General features: G+C 44.4%; 2 protein-coding genes across 3 annotated transcripts; one reads left to right on the top strand and one right to left on the bottom strand.

Moving 5' to 3' along the window:
- Positions 1-3,295: 3,295 nt before the first annotated feature.
- stk35 (serine/threonine kinase 35) lies at positions 3,296-7,911 on the top strand. Its single transcript, XM_003963014.3, has 3 exons — positions 3,296-4,046; positions 4,654-5,448; positions 6,568-7,911. The coding sequence occupies exons 1-2, from the start codon at positions 3,521-3,523 to the stop codon at positions 5,394-5,396; spliced, it is 1,269 nt and encodes a 422-aa protein (XP_003963063.2). The 5' UTR covers positions 3,296-3,520; the 3' UTR covers positions 5,397-5,448; positions 6,568-7,911.
- Positions 7,912-10,289: 2,378 nt separating this feature from the next.
- Positions 10,290-20,949, bottom strand: stk38a (serine/threonine kinase 38a). 2 transcript variants are annotated; one of them, XM_003963041.3, is made up of 14 exons: positions 20,850-20,949; positions 19,642-19,779; positions 18,906-18,957; positions 18,640-18,762; positions 18,215-18,298; positions 18,001-18,124; positions 16,483-16,637; positions 16,025-16,127; positions 15,801-15,862; positions 15,474-15,591; positions 15,256-15,379; positions 12,330-12,425; positions 12,155-12,249; positions 10,290-12,077 (listed from the first exon to the last, which is right to left on the bottom strand). In XM_003963041.3, the coding sequence occupies exons 2-14, from the start codon at positions 19,770-19,772 to the stop codon at positions 11,956-11,958; spliced, it is 1,389 nt and encodes a 462-aa protein (XP_003963090.1). In that variant the 5' UTR covers positions 19,773-19,779; positions 20,850-20,949; the 3' UTR covers positions 10,290-11,955. The 2 variants fall into 2 exon arrangements, with proteins under 2 accessions (XP_003963090.1, XP_011620122.1); XM_011621820.2 differs by having other exon boundaries at positions 16,016-16,127.
- Positions 20,950-22,616: the final 1,667 nt, after the last annotated feature.

Raw genomic sequence — 22,616 nt, forward strand, 5'->3', positions numbered from 1 at the left:
GTTGTTTGTGCCTATGGTCCAAACTGCAGTTCAGCGTATCCACCCTTTTTGGAGTCCTTAGAGGGAGTGCTGGAGAGTGCTCCTTCTGGGGGCTCCCTCATCCTCCTGGGTGACTTCAATGCTCACGTTGGCAGTGACAGTGTGACCTGCAGAGGTGTGATTGGGAAGAATGGCCGCCCTGATCTGAACCCGAGTGGTATTTTGTTATTGGACTTCTGTGCTCGTCTCAGATTGTCCATAACAAACACCTTGTCCAGGCATAAAGGCGTCCACGTGTGCACTTGGCACCAGGACGCCTTAGGCCGCAGATCGATGATCGACTTTGTGGTCGTGTCATTGGATTTGCGGCCGCATGTTCTGGACACTCGGGTGAAGAGGGGGCGGAGCTGTCAACTGATCACCACCTGGTGGTGAGTTGGCTCCGATGGTGGGGGGGGATGCCGGACAGACCCGGCAGACCCAAACGTATTGTGAGGGTCTGCTGGGAACGCCTGGGGAGGGATCCCTCCGAGTGAGCTGGAAGGAGTAGCTGGGGAGAGGGAAGTCTGGGCTTCTCTTCTTAGGCTGCTGCCCCCGCGACCTGACCCTGGATAAGCGGTAGAGGATGGATGGATGGATGGATGGATGGATGGATGGATGGATGGATGGATGGATGGATGGATGGACAAAACAACTTTTTTTTAAAAGAAAAAAGCAAACAGTAAAGCCTGACATTTTGAAACAATGCACAGCATTAAAATGCTGGGTGAGCCAGTGTGAACAAGAGGGGGTGGATGTGTGCATGAGGGAGGGGGGCTAAACTCTCGCAGTCCCATGGTAGATGGATGGGGGGAGTGAGGCGTGGAACAGGATTAGATCATGCTTAGACAGTGAGGGGCGGGATTTCACAATCAATGCAGGAGCAGACTGAGAGTCAGCAAAAAGGTTTAGAGGGGTTACGTCATGTTCCTCTTATATGCATATTAGCTTTTACAGGACTACAAATACCTGTTTTAAATACATGCAGGTTGCTAGCTGTACTGTTCATACCAATAGAAACAGATGCGTTATGATTTGATTGTGAGCTAAAAACAAAAACAAGCATATTAAGTACTAAAGTATTATTAAAAAATGTGATTCAGTGAGGAAAGACACAGTTGCTCAAGGATCACACGTCTGATCACACTGTTAACAGCAGGAATAACAATATATTTACTAGTTATTATTAACCACTAATGGTTGACAAATGCAGTGAAAATGTGACGGATTAGCGAAGCGACATTTGGACCATTCTGACAGAGCAACACAGCTCACCTGTGTAATGACGAGAGACCTCAACTGTGGGGAGGAGGATGAAGAATCACAGCCAAATATATGATACTTATGCTTCATTATGATTACTGTGATTATGTTATATTATATTATATATATAGATTATATTATGGTATTGCTTTGCAACAGTGACATCTAATGGACACCAGAACTATTGGTAGCTGGTGGAGCGACGCTCCTAATTCCCCTGCTCAGGATACGGTCCCAATATAACATCTGTAAACATCTGGACGCTCAACACATGAATGTGTTAATGCTAAAAACAAAGACTATATCTGCCTTTTTTCTTTTCAATTCTACTACAACAGAATATGGGAAGAGACAAAATTTGGCTTTATTGGCAATTTTAATTTGGATTAATCGGGATTTCTACTATACTCTGCCTCGAATCTGAATTCATCATTTAACTTCCCTAAATATGGTTTCCAACAAGAATATAAAGGTAAAAAAAACCCACATTTAACAGGACATGTGATTTTTTTTAAAAGCAACAAACAAACAAAAAACCCCAAAACAACCCAACATTTTGATGTGCATATTGAAAAAGGCTCAGTTGTGAATGTCAATTATTCTTTGGTGTTTTCTATAGAATTTATTAATTCTGTATGTATTTAAAGAACTCAGGGTGGACAGTTTCAGTATAGATAATCAGTCCACACAAAATAATTATTGTTCTACAGCCTGTTCATAAATACTTGCACTCATATCTATAGCCTGGCATAGCCTGCATATACTATATGTACATTTGTAATATATTTATATTTGCTAAAGCACTTCTAGATGGATGCAAACTGCATTTCGTTGCTCTGTGCTTGTGACATGTGCAAAGTTGAATTCTAATTCTTGTTCTACTTTTGAGGCAAATTGGAATTGGAACAATCTTCTTGCTTTTTTTTCCCTGAGTCTTTGACGGCTGCATCGAGCTCATTTTTAATCCTCGATGTGTTTACATGCTTGTTTGCTGGATGGTGGTCGAGCCCATGCTGTTGGGTTATATAAGTGCTGGGCTAGGACTGTTTGTTTGAGAAAATCTTTTATTAAATCAAATCAAATCAATCTTTATTTATATAGCGTATACAATCAAAATTGATTCAAGGCGCTTTCCAGAATCCCAGGGCCTGACCCCAGGCAAGCAACAGTGGCAAGGAAAAACTCCCTTTAACAGGAAGAAACCTTGAGCAGGAGAGGAGAGGAGAGGAGAGGAGAGGAGAGGAGAGGAGAGGAGAGGAGAGGAGAGGAGAGGAGAGGGGAGGGGAGGAGAGGAGAGGAGAGGAGGGGATGGGCACAGAGCACAGAAACACATACAAAAATACACTATTTATACAGCGGGTCAGCGGGGCCCTAGTTCCAAATGTTGGGAAATTGTCCCACTTTTAAGATAATATTAACTAATGTTTAATGGTGTGGTGGCTTTTGTAAGGTAGAGCCATACTTGTGCCTCGATGCCCTGTTTCTGCTGTAGAGATATATAGGGGGGGGGGGGGGGTGTTTGACTGGTTCTAAAATTTCTAGTCTTTTGGAGACCCTTCTCTCTCTTTGTTTATACGTGCCCATGTGCACGTCTCTCTCTCTCTCTCTCTCTGACCCCCTCCCCCCCGTCTCTGTTTGGACATGCCCATGTACACGTGACCCTGTCTCGTGTTTGTCCACGCTACGACAACGCGGATGAAAATGGTAGGAAGACCAGCACGTAAGGGACCACAAAATGCTGCAGCGGCCTAATATGGGTGTATTTCTTTACGATTATGGTCCTAAAAGCAAATAAACCACATATAAAACAAAAAAATAATGGCTGTAATCTCCAAAACGCAGGCCGAATGCGCGCCTCATGAGCCAGTTAGCGGCGGCCGCTGCAGCCTGCCAGCCACGCCCACTGGCCCAGCGAGTTTGGTCTGCAGCCTGCCAGCCACGCCCACTGGCCCAGCGAGTTTGGTCTGCAGCCTGCCAGCCACGCCCACTGGCCCAGCGAGTTTGGTCTGCATCCTCCAGGCCCCGCCCACTGTCCCAGCGTCAATTTGCGTTCGGGAACATTTTGTTTATTCCAGCGGAACAGCATGTGGCTCTGCTGAGGTTGTCGGATTAACGCTCATCCGCCGAACCCGCTGGCGAAAGAGGTTAAGGATACACGGCGGGAACCTGCAGTAGTTTAGAGGCTGAGTAATGAGAGATAAACACGGCCTCGATACCTGCTTTCTTTCTACAGAGAAGTATGGACATGAGCAAAGGGAAGCGGAGACCGAGCAGAGGCGCCGTGCGTGGAAGCAGGCGGGCTGCGGTCCCCGGTAAACCCAGACAAGATGTCACGTCGAAGAAAATACTCCGGTCCCGGACGGTGGATGTCATCAATCTCAGGGCGCCTGTTGAGGAAGGCGGCGTAAACAGCTGTTTCGGAACAGGCCCGCTACAGGACGAGGGGCCGGAGCCGCCGTTGGTCATCTCCCCCAGGTACAGCCTCATCCGAGAGGTCGGCCGGGGAAGCTACGGCGTGGTGTTCGAGGCTGTAGCGCGGAAGACCGGGACCAGGGTCGCCATTAAGAGGCTCCAGTGCGACGCCCCGGAAAACGTGGAGCTGGCCCTGGCCGAGTTCTGGGCTCTGACCAGTCTGGCGAACCGGCACCAGAACGTGGTCCAGCTGGAGGAGTGTGTCCTGCAGAAGAACGGACTGGCCCAGAAGATGAGCCACGGCGACAAGAGGTCCAAACAGTACCTGGATTTGGTGGAGATGTCGCTCAAAGGTAAACCGCTTACTTCCGTGTTTCTCTTTATGTTTCTATATTTCCACGCAGGTCATTGCCGCCATTTAGGTCACTTTTTACATAAATGGCTGAGGTGTTGTCATAGTTACGCAACTGTAGAAAATAGGCCATGCAAAAGGTTTCCATTCTGTCTTTTGTTTGCCCGTAAATTCGCCAACCCACGTGTCCTATTAACGTAATTATTTGTTAATTTGCGTCTGTGGTGCCTTTTTGCTCACGGTGTTGCCTTCACGGTCCGCCAGCCAACACGGTAACATGGCCTTCTCCAAAAGAACACAGTGTACTTTCATGTGGCCTAAAGCAGGCTGGCAGAAGCGTCCTAAGCAGGAGCCTCGCACCATCATTGTGAAGAAATCTAACCATCTATAGTATGTTAAAGTATTAAAAACAAACAATACTAAAACGGCTTTTATATTTGCAAAGTGGCCAATGATCTGTTGCCTTTTTAATGAATATTTTACATAAATCAGTGAGTCACAGTGGCGTTTCGGAATGATTCTCTGCTGGCTTTTTATCTCTACATGACAAATTCAATATGATTGTCCGGTTGCTGAAAGTGTAACGTCTGTCTGTCTGTCTGCTGTAGGAGAACGCATCCTGGGCTGCCCGGAGAAGCCGTGCTACCTCTGGTTTGTCATGGAGTTTTGTGAGGGCGGGGACCTCAACCAGTACATCTTGTCCCGCAGGCCTGATCCACAGACCAACAGAAGCTTTATGTGCCAGATGACGAGCGCATTAGCGTTCCTACACAAGAACAACATTGTGCACCGCGATCTGAAGCCAGACAACATTCTGATCTCGCAGAAATCCGGGACACCCATCGTCAAAGTGGCCGACTTTGGCCTCAGTAAAGTTTGCGCCGGCCTGAACAAGAGCAGCAAAGACGTTCCAGCCTTTGACGAGGCCGACAGAGGCAGCAACCAGAACAGGAACATCATTAATCTGAACAGTTTCTGGCTATCGTCAGCTTGCGGATCGGACTTTTTCATGGCTCCGGAGGTGTGGGAAGGCCACTACACGGCCAAGGCCGACATCTTTGCCCTGGGCATCATCATCTGGTCCATGATCGAGCGCATCACTTTCATTGACGCCGGCTCCAAGCGCGAGCTGCTGGGCACTTATGTTCGCCAGGGGACGGAGATTGTACCTGTTGGGGAGGCTCTGTTGGAGAACCCCAAAATGATTCTGCACATTCCGCAGAGAGCTCGAAGCGCCATGTCCGACGGAATGAAGAGACTCCTCTTGGACATGCTGGCGTTCAACCCTCAGGACCGTCCAGATGCCCTGCAGCTGGACGCCAGGATAGGCCAAGTCACATGTGCTGCATGACGCCTTCCTCCGACGTCTGAGACCAGGACGGATGAAGCCATTTCTTTTCAAAGTAAGCCCCTCATTTCTTAACATTTATCTTCGGAAATGGCACCCAAAAGAGCCTCGGATGATTACAGCAGGATACTGGACCCTCCGCTCCAGTAGAAGCCAGGAATGATGGTTAAATTTAGCTGTAATTAGAGAAGGAAGAAAAAAGAACAGTGTTGTAAATGTTTCCTAATCCTGGTTGAACCTCAGACCAAAACCCCAAACTCTGGTTTAACCATCACTTCCTATTTGATATCAGACCTTCTGAGAGCAGAGCCGTGCTGCCGGTGTTTAAGTCTCTGTACTAAATAAGCACAATAGTTTTTACCTGCCTGTGTTGAACAAATATAAGAGTATTCAATTAACTAACCCAAAAAACCCATAAAGGATGTGAAACGTCTGTTTAACCCTTCAGACGTACACATTTTGATGAAATCATCACATTCAGCCCTCTGTGCTTCCCCTGTTAGTTTTAGGGGGGGGGGGGGGGGAGTCAGCTGATTTTCAAGTTGAGATTAAGGCGATTAGCAGAAATTCAAGCACGTGTGTTTTGATGTGTTTTGATCGTGCCCACGTTCTCCTCGCTGTCAGCCTCCAGATCTGAGTTGGGGAGATTCTCTCACCTCTCGGGCCAAATTCAGACTCGTATCGCTAGAACTTTTCCACGGCGTGTGTGCAGCGTACCTTAAAGAATAGTTTCCTGTTGTCACATCAGTGTGGTCCGGATCCGTGCCAGTCTGGTTTCAATTGGGCCCCAGCCAACCATCACATTTAACGAGGGCTGACTCCTCTAGGCATAAGGACGAGTCCAGTTACCAGTTATCTCACACCAGTTTAACGGCGGCCCGGCCCGGCCCAGCCCTGGTGCTGGTGCTGCCCAGAGCAGCGTGCAGTGGTTCAGCGCTGATCAAGTGCTTGTCCTTAGCTCAGGCTGCGGCAGCGTCCATGAGTACGTCCAGCTCTCTTCCCGCTAAGCTGATCCACATGCATGACGTGACATGATGTAACAGGAATAAAGGATAAACGCTGGCCGGAGGAGCAGAACGAACGTGGCCGATGGTCCGGCGCCGCGTTCCTGTCCACGCGAGGCTGGTGGACTCGTCTCCCCGTGCTGACCTGCCTGTGCTTTGTGTCTCTGCAGCTTTATTTACAAAGACTCAAAAGGACCTCGGACAAATTGAACTGTGAAAAATCCCTGTGGGAAGGAACGGACCAGTGCAAGATTCCCACCAAAGGCTGGGAACAGGAAGATTATATGCACATCAGACCAAAGAGCGGTTTCAGTCACTGCAGGGCTGGGGACTGCTCAGAGCTGTCTCACATGTTAGTTCTATTTATTTATTTAGATTTGTTTTTTTTTACCTGTTTATTTTTAAAAATGTACATTTTAATATGTCCTGTTGCTGTGGCACAGTTTATGGCAGTCGTCTACCTTTGTTTTGAGACACTTTCCATCATTACCCCCACCCACGCTATATTGATGACTAGGATCAGATGTCACTTCCAGGGTCCTCTGATGGTGATTGTCTCTCGTGCCTTAAAGACAACATACACAAGTGCAGGAATCTCTTTTGTCCTGCAGGATTCTGTCGGCATGAATGCGTCAGACAGGTCAGATACGGTGACGGTGTGTGTTCCTGTTGGTTTCTCCCTCTTGTCCTGCTGCCGTATGGGGAAAACATTCCGCCGGAGCTGAACTAGACTAGCTGATTCGTGGTTATCTGCACCGCACTCTGAGGACTTCCAGTGTGATATGGGGAACGGGTCAAGAACGCAGTGAAGCAGTCTTTGCTGGAGAAGTTTAAGCAGCCTTTGCACAAAATGCCTTTATGTCACAACCGACCCACTCGCATCCTTAAACTCGCGCACCATCTCTCACCTATAGTTCTTGCACCCTCGCTGCCATTTGGACACTTTCAGTCCTCTCCTTCCCAGGATGTATGGCGGTAACCTGTGTGCCTGACCTCGTCTCTCAGTCTCTCATCACCACACCAAATGCAGGAGCACAGAGTCCACCTCAACACGTGCAGCGTGTGCATATATAATGTTCCATTGCAGTACAGTAGCAAGTATTAGGATGGTGACCCCATGACCTTTCCCACGGTGATCATACATGCGTTGTGGTTTAGCTTTAAAAGCTGACAAGGTTTCACCGCGCTTCCTGCTCCCTGACAACTAGAAATGTCGTGCTGTATTTGTGCATACGGTTTTTCACTTGGCTCTCAGGATGAGCAATGAATCCGAGTTTCTAACACTATGCAAGATTCGCCTCACTGTGAATTGTAGAGCCACACTGTTGACACTGACTGTGCCATGTATAACGTGACTTTTTGCATATTTCCACTGTGCACAAACTGGAATTCAAATCCGTGGCGTCAGCAGGAGCCATTATTTGTTAAGAAAGGTGTCGTGTTTTCTTTTTTTTCGCTGAAAATATATTTGTAGTTTTCTTGGAATAAAAATTAATCCCAAGCAGAGATCTGAACAGGTGTTCTTCTCTTGTTTCCCTCCTGCATGGCGTGTGTGTGTGTGTGTGTGTGTATATGTATATTTGCCTTTAAGTTTTACACACATTGATTCAAATGAATTTCATTAATCAATAGGGTTTAATACGGAAACAGCTTCTTTTTTTTTTTAGAGTGGGGGGATTTCTGACTGCACCGGTGAGGTCAGGCTCTGACATTAGACCAGCAGGCCTGGTACTCAGGTGTTCTGTGCTGGCCAGTCAAGTTCCTGGGCACCAAACTTGCTCATCCGTGTCTTAACGGCTCTTGCTTTGTGCACTGGTGCGCAGCCATGTTGGAACAGGAAGGGGCCATCCACAAAGCCGTTCCCACAAATTTGGGAGCATGAAATTATTCAAAATGTCTGGTGTGCTGAAGCATTAAGAGTTCCTTTCAGCCAAGCCCCACCACTGAAAATCCATCCCACACCATAATTCCCCCAACAGCCTTTACACTTGGTGCACTGCAGGCAGGCACGCACGCTTCTCCTGGCAAAAGACAAACCCAGACTTGTCCTCCAGAGGACACGTCTCCATTGTTCCCTGCTCCAGCATCCAAGGGTCGGATGCAGCTGCTGGGCTGTGGAAATCCATTCCTTCAACCTCTCTATGTCCTTGAGCTAATCTTAAGTCAGCATCAAGTGCAGAGGACTGGACCTGCAGTGCAACAGAGGCTGCCTTCTCCACCGATAGTGTCTGACTGAAGACAGGATGAGTAAAGATGGATGGAGCAACAGGGGCTGATCTCTCCCCAGAGAGAAGTGGAGAAAAGCCCCAACCTGAATTTATTGCCATCATGAATCCAGTTATTGTATCACAATTTAGAATAAGAGTTCTCTTTTTATATTTCCATGGCAGAACATGGACTTGAATATTTCAGACAGTAGTAATGACACAGAACCACCAGCAGGTGCCAGTATTTGCATCACAATTGTCTCCTTAAAACTTTCCAAAAGCAGTTTATGCTGCCAAGAATGATTCCGTCTCTGGTAAATAATGATTGGAAGTTGTATTTTAGTCATTCCTAATTTACCTCTTGCTCCAAAGTCAGTGGAAATAAAGTGTGTGTGTGTGTGTAGGGTCATAGTTTATGCTCAGTGTGAAACATGAGCAAGGTCTTACACCAGTGACCAGACCACCCTCCCTGGTATTGACAGCAGACCATTGTGGTCGGGGATGTCCCTCCTTCAGGGCGCAGACGTCAGGTCTGTCCACTAGTGAAATGGGGGATTGTTCCAGGGGTTCTAGCACAGCACGTCCCAGTGAGACCCTTCACTCGGGTGAAGACAGGGTTAATTAAGATCTTAACCAAAGGTTTTACAGGCGCTTTGGTCAGATCTCTAAACCACCTGAGCCGTAATGATCAGGGTCTGCTCTTGTCAGCCGTCATGTATATTCACATATATATCATACATATATATATATATATATATATGAATATATACATATATATTCACATATGCTCATCTCAAACTGTCTAAAGATTCTCGTATGGAGTTAGATGGATTTCGGTCTCTTTGGCCTCCATAAACTGAAGACCTGTCCTCACCTCTAGCTGAAGGCAGCTGGGACAGGTTTCAGCCTCTCCGTAACCCTGCAAAGGAAGATGCACATACACATACAGTACATGGGCTGCAACCATGCTTAGTTTAGAAGTATATGTCCACATTGATGGCAGGATCCAAGGATCACCCATCCCATAGTGCATCCCGCTGTTGCCCAGGTTACCACCAGGCCACTCCTGGTGTTCCATGACCCAGTTCTGGTGCCTTTGGCAGCAGAGAAGTGGGTCAGAACTGTAAACAATTCCAACTCTTCATTCACAAAAGGCTGCAGGTGACTCACGATGAGCCCAGATCAGCCTGAGGTTTTGGACTCTTTTACTTACTGGGATGCACCTGTTGGGTGTCTCGGAATCATTTATTTATTTTAAAAAAAAAAAAAGCATAAAAATATAATAAAGTCACCCCCGCGTATGGTCACAACTTGCCATTTGTTGTGGATTAAAACTAGATAAAAGAGGCTAGTTTTTAACCGATAAACTTCCTCTGTGCTGCAGGCAAATGCAGCTGTGCCAATCAGGAGACAAATCTTTTTAAAGATTACAACGTTGCAAATGCTGATAAAGTCCTCCTGCTGATGAAGTGCCAACAGTCCTGACCAAATTGAGCAAGGCATTAGCATTTCCTGCTTGTGAAACACGTACAGAGCAAAAGCATAAAAAGTCTATTTAAAAACTCACTCGCAAAATTAAACACATAAACCTAACCAAGAAATAGTGAAGAACATCTCATGAGAAATAAAAGGTTGTTTAAAATGTCCGCTGTTTAAAATCACATTAAAAAAAAAAAAAAATCAAAAAAAAAATCACAAGATTCATTCAGAAAACATTTTATGAAAAGAAGAATGTCGAGTAACAATTATTCTATTCATACAATAGAAACACATTTCAGAAGTTTGCATTTGATCTGCATGTGCGATCACCTGGTGTGTATATATATATATATATAAAAAATATCTGTTTTTTTTAAAATTTATATATATATATATATATATATATATATATATATATATAAATAAAAAAAACAGATTTGCTCCTTCTGCTTCTGTGCAGCTATTAAAAATATTTGGCCTCCATCAAATACACTGTTACTGGGGGGGCTGTTTCCGCCTTGTCTAAATGTGCACGAGTGGGCAGCGGTTAACTAACACACACACACACACACACACACACACACACACACACACACACACACACACACACACACACACACACACACACACACACACACACACACACACACACACACACACACAACCAGTTAAATATTCGGCGTGCGAACGGTATAGAAGACTCAAATATCCAGCCAGTGATGAGGACTTGGTAAAAAGACTTGATAAAGGATCACCAATGCTGAAAAAGCGAGATGAGGAAATTATAAGATTGAGGAAAACACATTGGCAGCAGGTCATTGCAGCCTTTGCTGGTGTTTACACAGATAACGTCTAATAAAAGCTGCAATAGTGAAAATGGAATGGCACTTCTGTGTACATGATTGAAGAGCCTTGCTTAGTGTAAATAACATTAAAGCTGACTGATATTTTAAAACAAGGAATAATGACACGAGGATGCATCTAAAGTTTCCATGACTGGACTGTTAAATAAGTGACAATGGAACAGATGTTGATTTTTGTCACAAGAATCTTCCACCGTGTGTAAAAACCTGCCCATTTGTGTACATTTTGCCATTTCCGCCACACTTTTAAGTAAAGCCAGCAGGAAGAGATGCGTGGTTACTGGCTTCATGGGAATCACAGGATAAGCATCCCATAGGAGGGGAGTGGAAAAGGTCCTGAGATTTGAACTTCGCGTCAGGAAAATGGGTACATAATTACCAACGGTAGAGAAGTGAGATCCTATAAGTTCCCCTCATAGATTTGGGGAGAAACGTGTAAAGAGGGTCAAAATAAAAATCCTGCTGCCTATGACTGTGTCACGAGTGCACGTTAAGACAAGAAGGCAACAGCCCAAGTTCACCTTCAGTCAACAGAAGGCAAAGGCATTAAGTGAGGCGGAGGAGGAAACTTGGTGTGACGAATATGAGGCTCTACAAACACTTGAACCAGTGGAACAAGCATTCCCATCAGCATATTTACTATTGGTAGAGGCACTCGTAGTAACACAAAGACCTGCCTGCAGTAGCTCTCTGGGCCGTTGCCAATAAAAATAGAAACTCCAAGAACTTAATAAGCCCCCACCTAAAACAAACAAACAAAGAAAACAACCCCCCCCCCCGTCCTCACCAGCACAAGAAATTAAAATGCCCTCGACTCCTCAGCATCAGATGCTCGGCCTCAGGCTACTCATTGATACTTAGCTCCAAGGCTAAACATAAGCACATAATAAAATTAGCCATTCACACCGTGGACCTCTCACATCATCTCGTGTACACAGGAACCTCCTAAGACAATCGTGGACTGGAAAGTTTTGGTTTTTGTGGTGGTTCTAAAACGAGTGAAAGGTGTTCATCTCTTGCTTGATTTCATATAGGATGGTATGGCTCCTCGTGCGGTCAACCCTTCAAAGCGCTTGTAGGTGTAGTTGACGAAGACCCAGTCCTTGTTCTTCAGGTCAGCCTCTGGGGCGGCTGAAGAAGAGCAAAGAAAGGTTTTCAGCGTATCCGAGGGGGGAAAAACACACCAACACGCCAGAGTGAGTCTGTACCTGTGGGCGTGAGGATGTCAGAATCTGGGAATTCATCGAAGTTCGACGTGTCGTCAATGCTTTTGATCTCTATGGGAATGGCAGCAGGTCTCTCCCTAAAGAAAAAAGACACGGAAGCAGTTTGTTGGAAGCCTTGTCAGACACTTTTTATTAGCTCTCTTTTGATCTGACATACCTTATATGGTCGTAGTCCACCCCCTCAAAGAAAGGGTTGGCTTTGATCTCCTCCACACCCACAGCACCTATCCTGTGTTCCTCCTCACAGCAAAACCTGTTCACAACATGTCCTCATTTAAGATGGCGCAGGTTTGAAGCTCGTCTACTGTTAGAATGCTTATCATTCATACTATCAAACCCCTTAGCTTTGATCATTGGCAGATGAAATGTCAAAGTCACTCTGGAATCCAGGAGAATCTCCAAAATGTAATTAGCTGATAATCAGCTTTTTCTGAAAATGCCATCAAAATCTGTTGATCACTTTTTGGGTTATCAACAGACGGATACAGACGACGGCTTTCACATAACGTGGTTGAAGGTCATTACAATAACAATCGAGAGGCTGTTTTAAATTTACTTGTGGAACTTGTTCCAACAGTCAGTGGGGACAAAACAGCTGGTGAAGACTGATGTGCAGTTGTGATCAGGTCATTTCAGTTGGAAAAACTGAATCAACGCAGAAAGTTTCACCATTGTCAGAGTTCCTTCAACACGTCAAAGTCTCAGAGTAACCACACACATTTTTTACAGTGCAAACCAGGATTCCCATGTGCCACATTTACCATTTTCCTGAATCCTGCAGGTTTCCATAACGAGAGCACGGCTGACCTGGCTGCAACGTCTCTCCCATTTGCACTAATGTCAAACATACTGTATAAATAGACCATCAGAACCGTAACCCCTGAGAAACCGGCCCACATTCCTGGGCTGCAGAAACCCACAGAGAAGCTCTGGAGTAGGAAGGAGTATTGGTGCCAGCCAGCCAGTCGTACGCCTTCATGAATGTGAATGCAAGCATGCAGACCACTTGAAAGGCTCCCGACTAGAACGGCAAGATTATACTTTGCTGGAGAACATCTAATTAAGATTCTAACAGATCGACTTCTTAACCCAAAATAGAATCTATGCTGGATGTTGCTCAGCATGTAATGCTGGGCGTCAAATTTGAAGTCGTCAAGTCAAAAGTGTCCACGCGAGATTCCGCTCAGGACCCTACCCTATGTGGCGCCAATGCCACATTTGAAAACACTGCGACACAAACGTGATTGTTCCAGTTACTTTAAATAACGGCTAGAAGGGACAGGAGGGGCGAGATGGTAAAAACCAGCGTCACCATCCAGGAGAAGGACCGAGGCCAAAGTGACTCGACAGTTTCAGTGGCACGGACTCGTTTGGGAAGAGTTTAACTCTTTCACAGGCTTGTAGCGACAACCAAATGGGCTCAGTTTATTTATAAACCTGGATTTAGGAACATCCGGGATCATCTGATTGGATAACTGCAGTGCTCTAAGCAGAAAAGGGGCCAAGAGGAGCAGAAGCCACCAGGCTGCCTTCTCAGCTGGTTTACATTAGCACATGAACGATGACGCCGCTGCTCCTAATGGGATTTGTAGCATATATACAGAACTATACAAGGATGGACCAATAATAATAACAGCTCATCATTAACCTGCTATGATGTCACTCAATCAGTACATTTACGTCACTTTAAAACTCATTATCGCTTCAATCCGACCGTGACCGGAGAGCATGTAAACCTGTTAGACTGTTACTGGTGCTCTCCATGCCCAACTAAGACACCCAGATAGTGTGACTGGAGGTCATTTCCTCCTAAATCGGAGTTAAAATAGACAATGCATTTGGGCGCGATCCACAGCCACCATGACAACGAGGGACTTTGAGAATAAGTCAAGCACAGTTTACCTACAAAACGAAAAAAGCCGTACGATGAGCCATCGTTGTCTTATTTATAATGCTCATCTGCCACCTGACTCCCGCGGTTTGTTTTGTAATGCAATAGGTCACCTGGAAAGGGGCCATATTAACCCATTAACCTGAAAGAACACACACATATATATATATATATATATATATATATATCGCCACCTAGTGTTGAGGAGGAGCGTCCTTTCCCGTCTCTCATTCGATTTTCTCTGTTGTACACGCACAATAACAGCATAAACAGTAACAACAGCGTAGCCCATGTATAAGTACACCGCGTCTCGCCTCAAGGCAGCTAGGAGGGGCTCCAACACACCCCCACAAGGCCAAAGCAGCGAGACGATGGATGGATGAAGCGTCCCACTGAAGTCAGTCTCCAGAAATCTAAAGCATATTCTGTGTGCCTTTGACTATGGGAAGCCTGAGGCCTTGGCTCTGCTGCTCTGTTCTACTGGCAGAAGCCGCCATAATAACCGAAGTCTGAATTTCACACAGCAGCACAGGGACATCGAGATTAGGACAGTTAACTTGGCAATAAGCTCCTTTACCTACCAGGATAAGAGGACAGAGAAGATGGTGGATGGATGAAAAAGTCCTACGTATAATTTATAATCCTCCTAAATATTATTATTATTAATTTGCAGGATTAAAGGTCAAAGTCCCTCCAAAATATGGAACATCACCAAGATACAATAATCTCTTCCTTATCATTATATCCTGGAAACATCATTAAAATCCATTCTGTTGCTTACAGAATCAAAAAATGTTGGCATGAAAAGCATCAACAGACAGCCTGGAGGAAGCTCTCCCCCCATTTCATGCAAGTTCACACTTGTTTGGATCAATCTTCACCTTACAAAACACTTGTGATCTTTTTCTCTTTGGCTATTGTGGTGTTTGAATCTTTGCATGGTTTTACCCAGATTTCCAGTTTTCATGGGTATGTGCAACAATAAATGAGGGAAAAGTTGTTCTTTTCCCCCAAATCAAAGGTTTTTCCTGCTTAAAAACAGTCTAAATAGTCTGAACAGTCTAAATCTCTGATCTCTTTGGCTTGAAATGTAGTTTCTTGCAGCGTATGACCATGACTGACAAAACACACACCCACACACACCCAGTAATTATGCTACACAGAAACACAAGAGCAGAAAGTGGGTTCTTGCCTGAGAATAAGGTCTTTGGCCTTCTCTGATATGGGCACTTCTGGAGGAAAGATCAGCGTTTCTCGCCAGTTCATCACTTTTCTGTAGGTTTCTTGAGGAGTTTCAGAGCAAAATGGAGGGTAACCTGCCGAACAGCAGAATCATTCAGAAGATTCAACATCTGCCCACGTCTCACCCAGTCCAACACGCTGCAAGCAATAGCTTGTGTCGGCCTTTACCTATCAACATCTCATACATGATGACACCTAAGCTCCACCAATCACAGAGCTTGTTATATCCATTTTGCATGAAGACCTCTGGTGCAATGTAGTCTGGGGTCCCCACAGTGGAGAATGCCTGAGGAGGGAGAAGAGGGAAAGGAGAGAACCTTTTTACCAAGCTAGATCAGAGTGTTCTGTTCAGGTCTCAAGGCTAAATTTCATCTACTTCATCATCTACTTTAAAAGGAGCTGTTACTACTACTTGCATAGAAAGAGAATAACCCCAAAAGTCAGCGAGTGAGTTGTGAAAAGGCTGAAGGAGTGTAGATGTGTATTCAAGATTACCAGCTGTCTCCTGTTCCTCTTCCAGGTTTCTGCTTTCCTCTTGGAGTTCATATTCTGGAAGGCTGTGAAGAGCAGTCGAGACAGATCAGAAGTAACAAACCACATACATTGTTCTCCTTGTTCTATTTTCAGACTGTGGTTATATCAAGTTAAATCTAAAAGAATGAAGAAGCTGAAATTGAAAAAAATACTGAAATTAAAAAGGGTTGCCTGACTTTGCTTACTGAGGTCACTGGGAAGGCTGTGGTTCAGGTTCTTGTAGAACTCGGTACGATGAGCCCTTTTAAGTCCTGTGCAGAGCCCAAAGTCAGATAACTTCACGTGGCCCTAGAACCCAAGATACAAACCAACCAAGCATTAGTCAAGCACTACTCATGTGCTCACTTTTCACCTTTTCCTTACATGCATCTTTTAAGGTCTTTTATAAATACCCTTAGAAATCATTTACAGTCATTTTAATAGGGCTGACTTGACTATAACGTCAATCCCAAAAAAGAAAATCTGGGCACTCCTACATTCCTAATTTTACTCCTTACTGTGTACCTATTATATGTCTTCCTGATTAAGAGAGTAATCAAAGGTAAATGTAATTCATACCTATTAGACTAAAGCCCGAGTTTAATCTTAAATGAAGTTGCAAACTGTGTCCGGGACACAAGCAGGTGTGAAGACTGAACCGTACCCGTGAGTCCAGGAGCAGATTGTCTGGTTTGATATCTCTGTGAATGAAGCCCAGCTGGTGAATGGAATCAATGGCCAGAACGGTCTCTGCTATATAAAACTGAGTAGCCTCTTCGCTCAGGGTGTCTTTCTTCATCAGCAGGGTCATCATGTCTCCTGCAGCACAGCATCAGTAAACATGACCAGATGCTCAATTTTTTGTAGATACAGACCAAAATATCTCCAAGCACCACCTTCTGGCTTGTGTTTATGGAAAAACAAATGGGCATTTTGAGCCACACCATAACTACATGGTGGGCTGTGCAGACAGTTTGAGGCATGAGGGACAGCAGCTTACTTACAGCAGGACGTGATTAAAGTTGATTTGTACACATTTTTACGGTATCACAGGGTGTACAAAAATATAACATATATTCCATAATAATAAGGTGAATTGTTGCACAACATTTTAAGAGTACAGGAAACAGTTGTGTATCTGCTCTATCACCACACAAACTAATGTCCTATTCAGATGTTGATAAAAGGGATTAATTCAATAAAGGCAAAAGCAGAGGCCAAATTCTGGTGGACCCTCCCAACTAGGGCTGGGGTCTGGTTCTGCCTCCTCCGTACATGACAGCCCTTGAAGAGCCCTGTTGGACTCTCAAATCAACATCACCCCCTCACCAAAGTCAAATTAACGGTACCGTACTAGTTATTAATTAAAAAAGTGGACGGTTAATCAAACAAATAACTGAAATGAAGGTGGTGTGATGACAGAACGTTCCCTCTGGTACTGAAGTCTAATGAAGAAAGAGTCCACAAGAGAAGTTTGTGAACTACTGCCAATTCAACTTGTGAGCTGTAGAGAGGCTTTTCATTCCCAATCTACATGACCTATAAGTGGAATGGAAAGCCCAATGGCAAGATTTATGTCCAAGCGAGTTCAATTTCTTCCACAGACTCCATAATGTACATTAAGACAGCTTGATCCGCGCAGCTGTAGCTGCCGTAAACTGACGTCTGTTCGTTGTTCTGCTTGGCCGTCTGTCCCGCTGGATGCCAGGCCCCTGTGATCTTTTTTTGTTCCCCTCAGGGAAAAATAAAGCAATTCTGGGTACATTGGCTGTTTTACAGAGAAAGCTAATGTGGAGGGACTGACAATGTCAGAAGACAGGGCCACAACAGGGAGCCTGACGAGAGGAGAGAAGCGGATAATGCTGCATATGAGGGGCCGCAGCAGGTGGACCGTCCTCTGGGAGCACTTTCATTTAATAGAACGCAAGCCAGCTTATAGACAGCTCTCCAAAAGGCATAAGCTAAAATGCATCCCAATGCCTTATCTTTACAACATATGCGTCAACTTTCATTTTATGATTTAGTTTGATTTTATATATTTATCACTACAGTGAAAACTCAAACATGAACCCTGGTATTAGTCATGCTGTTCCGTGGATGTTCCCCATAATCAGACTGTTCTCCAAAACCCAACTAGAAATATAGTGGGTCACTTAGAAGTTATGAGATCAATGATTTATACCTCCGGGTAGGAATTCCATGATGAGGTAGAGGTTCATTTTGTCCTGAAAACTGTAGAACATCTTGACCACCCAGAGGCTATCAGCCTCTACCAGGATGTCCCGCTCAGCACGGATATGACCGACCTATGAGGCAGGAAGGGAAGCATGAATATGGATGCAAAGACGTCTGCCTCGTCACTGCCATGCTGTCTGGAGTGTCTTTAGCTGGGTTACCTGTTCTTTTTCGAGCATGTCAGCTTTTCGAAGGATCTTCATTGCATAGACGTGACCGGTGTCTTTTTTCTGAACCAGACGTACCTAGAGTCAAGGACAATCAACCAATTACTACGGTAATTAATGTAACCACCCAACCGTCCATTATGACAGAAGTTAAATCAAAATGGCAGAAAGAGTATCAGGGCAATTTAGAACCACATTATTGTATATTTCACTACAGTATATTGCAATTTATCATAGTTGATGTAGAGGCGAGGAAACAGGAGACCTTCAGGACGCCGACTAAATGTGAGAAACGTGATGAAGAAAATGAAAATAACTCATTCTCCTTGAAGGAGTCGAATGTATACTATTAACGATGTAAGCGACGTACAGATCCATCCATCCATCCGTTATCTAATGATCTCATTTAAAGCAGTCACCTCTCCAAAAGCACCTCGGCCAATCACTTTGAGGGATTCAAAGTCCTCCAGGCCAAGTCGAGTACGCTTCAGCCGCAGAAACTCGGTCTCTTTTCTTGCATGCTGGGAGCGTCGCATACGTTTCTGCAGAGATGGTGACGCACAATCATCTGTAACTGTTGGCAACTACACGGTTTTATACAAAGCATCTGGAACTGACACCTGCTCACAGAAACATTGTAAAGGCTTTATTACTTAATCTCTCGGTATGCAATCCTGTCACTCACCTCTTCATCTGCCAATCCTTCCTGGTCCATCACTTTCTCCAGCTTCTGCTGCCTATAAGGAAGTTTGACCATGATTACTCTCAAGCAATTAAGTGGAACCGTAACATCCCAAATCCTGAAAATATGGCACAAGAGTTTCAAGCACATGCAACTATATTTCCCACACTGTACATCATCTTAACCAGCGACCTATTCAAGGGCTACCTCATAAAATAATAACACCAATAAAATAAGCAAAAATGATTAATAAATCAACTAGTTCACTCAATCATGAAAGAATTTTAAAAATATATCAAAATCCCAATAATTATGGGCCAAAGTTGCAATACAAAAAAACAGACATTAGTACTTTAAAGTTGTTTTACAAGATACACATATATGCATATGATGATATGCTACGTGTGGCATTTAGGATCTATTGCCGTTCATCCATCCCAGGGAGCGGGATCCCTCATCTGTGGCTCTCCTTCAGATTTTCTTCTCCCTAAAAGGGTTTTCTAAGTTTTCCTGACCCAGTTTGTGGGTCTAAGAAGAAAGTGGGTCACAACTGTGCAGATTATAAAGCCCTTCGAGGTGAACAATGTTTGGCTCGAAATAGATTTGAATTGATTCTCTTGTTGATTGTAGCTGCACATTTTCAATGCTAACTCCTAATTACATGACTCTTATGCCCCAGCACAGGTAATCTAAAATGACAACCCTCACTCATTAAAATGTCACCACACTGGAAAATTACCTCATTTCTCGTTCCTCATGCTGAGTGATGAGGTTACTATAAAAGTTCTCCAAGGTCACTTTGGCCATGGTGACCCTCTCCTTAGTGTGGTTACTCATGGAAAAGCAGGAGCTCTGGCTAGTCATTGCCATGATGTACCTGCAAAGGGATGACAATCGGTCGATGCATCTTGTACACTGTGCAGTAAGGTCCCCCAGCTATTTCCCCTAATTATATTTTGTAACTCAAGGAAATTTCGTGTACATATTACGTCAGAGAAATAAGTTGTACATGTAAATCCACAAGTAAAGGCCAGGAGGGGTGTCATTCAAATGAAGCCGATTAAGTTTTATAAGACTTTTAAGAGGTCTCTTTGCATTTGGTAGCTGATAACTGCAATTATCCAAATGATATCCACTCAGGTATGAAAGCAACTGAACGGGCCACCAGAGAAACAAAGACTAGAAAATGTACTTTATAGTAGTGTTGACACTGAGGGATATTAGTCCAACCTAAAGGGTATTTCCACTAGAATTAGTCCGAGTTCCTTCATGCAGACACACCTAGAAGGTGGTGCCTCCAGCAAGCACAGGGCCAAACCCACAGAGCTGAGGGGCTCATTTGTCTGGAGCAACATGCATCAGGAATATGTGCAATGTTTGGATCAGTAGCTAGCGTCTAAAAACTGCAATGGCTCATCCGGGGTTTCAAAACTGTCGCGAAAAAAACTAATACTTATTTTCAAAAGGTGCCATATATTGAGAAACTATGCTTATTTCTGAAATTCACAGTGGACTGAAAGCCTGTTTTTACTCTCAAATCTAAAATGGAAACAAACAACCATTTCCTCTATCTTTACTGGGATGTGTCTTAGTAGAGAAATACTGGATTTTCATTTCAGAGGAATCGGATCCAGTTGTTTACAATGTTCGAAATACTGCGTTTCTTTCCTAAGCCATTGGCGATTCAATTCCAAAATCTAGCAGAAAATCGGGAGATATTATTCTTCGACAAAAGTAACGCCTTGGATTTCCTGTCCGTAAAGTTCTAAGCAAACTTACTTGGTACACTAAACATCGGTTTCACAAAAGCGAGTCCAGTTTTTAAAGTCGCCGTCGGGCACCGGTAAATTAACAATAAAGGTGTCGAAGTTCTTTGAAAAGTCAGCACATTCTCCACAGCTTGGTGGTTTTAATTTCTGTAAATATTGCCGTTTTTTAATCGCTTACCTTTGTCAAAACAGAAACACCTAATCGTCTTCCTTTGCTAAACTTCTTCCTCTTCTTCTGCGTCTTCTTGTTCTTGTTCTTCTTCTTCGCGTAAATGGCGGCTCCCAAACAACTCGCATGGTGCGTAGCGCCACCTACTGTACAAGACTGTGTCTGGTCAGGTCTACCTAATCTGCTGCCTCTACGATGGTCTCCATTTTCTCACTTTCCTTTTTCATCTGAGCTGAAACATTGATGGTACGACAGAAGAATGCACCAAAATCTACTTGATTTGCAAATATGGTGGAATTGTTGACAACACAACCACCTTTCCTGGGCACTTTGTGGTGTGTTTTCCTTCTGTGCTACACTTGGTCCCAACACATTGGCCACCATCAGGTTGTTCTGCTTCCTCTTTAGGGCCTCTGCACAGGACATCTGTTCCATTATTGCAAGTCTTTGCCCCTCTCCGGCTTCTCCATCACCTCAAGTTTTTAATTTGTACCTTTTTTTGTAGTGACCGGCAGTGCATAATAAAAACATACAGTAGGATAAAGCAGATGAATTCAAATGTCAAATATCAAAGCAGCATCCATGTGGAACACACATTTACAGCAAATGAAAATACTCCTTCAAGCCAATACTGAGAAATGGGGTGCAGTTTGTCCTCAACTCACCATGTGTCCTTTATCCAATGACAGTGGAGTTTCAAGGCAATGAAAAAAACTGCTCCATGCAGTCACACTGTCTACGAGCAAACGCATGGGTGCTCCATGTGAGATGTTCACAAAATGAATCGAGCCATTCGAGTTGTGATGGGTTGCTGAGTCGGTGCTAACTCGCTCTCCACCTGAGCATGGTCTTAGTTTGTAGTCAATGTAAACACAACAGCACACATTTGACCGTTTTGTTTCTGACATTTTAGGGGAGGAAGCCAAGGTTATGCAAAATGTTTGGTTGGTTTATGATTAAAGCCCCCAGGCAGGCAGACAGGCAGGCAGACAGACAGACAGACAGACAGGCAGGCAGGCAGGCAGGCAGACGGGCAGGCAGGCAGGCAGGCAGGCAGGCAGGCAGGCAGGCAGACAGGCAGGCAGACAGACAGGCAGGCAGACAGGCAGGCAGGCAGGCAGACAGACAGACAGACAGACAGACAGACAGACAGACAGACAGACAGACAGGCAGGCAGGCAGGCAGGCAGGCAGACAGACAGGCAGGCTTTTGACTGGTTATCTTTATGTCTCTTGTATCAAAGCCTTCTTGTTTGCATAGGTGTATTATTTTTTATTATTATTCCTTTAATTTGGCCTAATTTGATTGTCCTGTAAAATCCTGCAGTGCCGTCACACCTTCCTCTGTGTTTTAATACATTGTTTATAGTCTGTCTCTCTGTCTGGCTCAAGTTTGTCAAACTGTTAAGCACTTTGACCTTTTTTTGCAATCTGGTTAAATTCTGATTTATATGGGTGCGTAAAAACCTGATCACTTGGTAAGCTCAAATAAAAATAACAACCCAATGGAAACACAATTATGTTGATTTATGTTACTGACATAATAAAACTACAATACAATGTTGCAATACTTAAAGAACATCCTGTGATTTACATTTACAAAACATGTATCCTCCCCCCAAAAAAGAAAGCTAAATAAATAAGTAAAAAAAACTGTTCTTTTACTCTCTGTCAGGGTGCAGGTGTCTTGCAGTCTGTTTTCCTTTGATTGCAGAGGCAGGAGTACTTGTGGAGAGGCAGCTATACATCAGATCCAGCCTTAATTGACTTCCATGAG

Source organism: Takifugu rubripes, chromosome 3, assembly GCF_901000725.2.
Source record: "Takifugu rubripes chromosome 3, fTakRub1.2, whole genome shotgun sequence".
Lineage (NCBI taxonomy): Eukaryota > Metazoa > Chordata > Actinopteri > Tetraodontiformes > Tetraodontidae > Takifugu > Takifugu rubripes.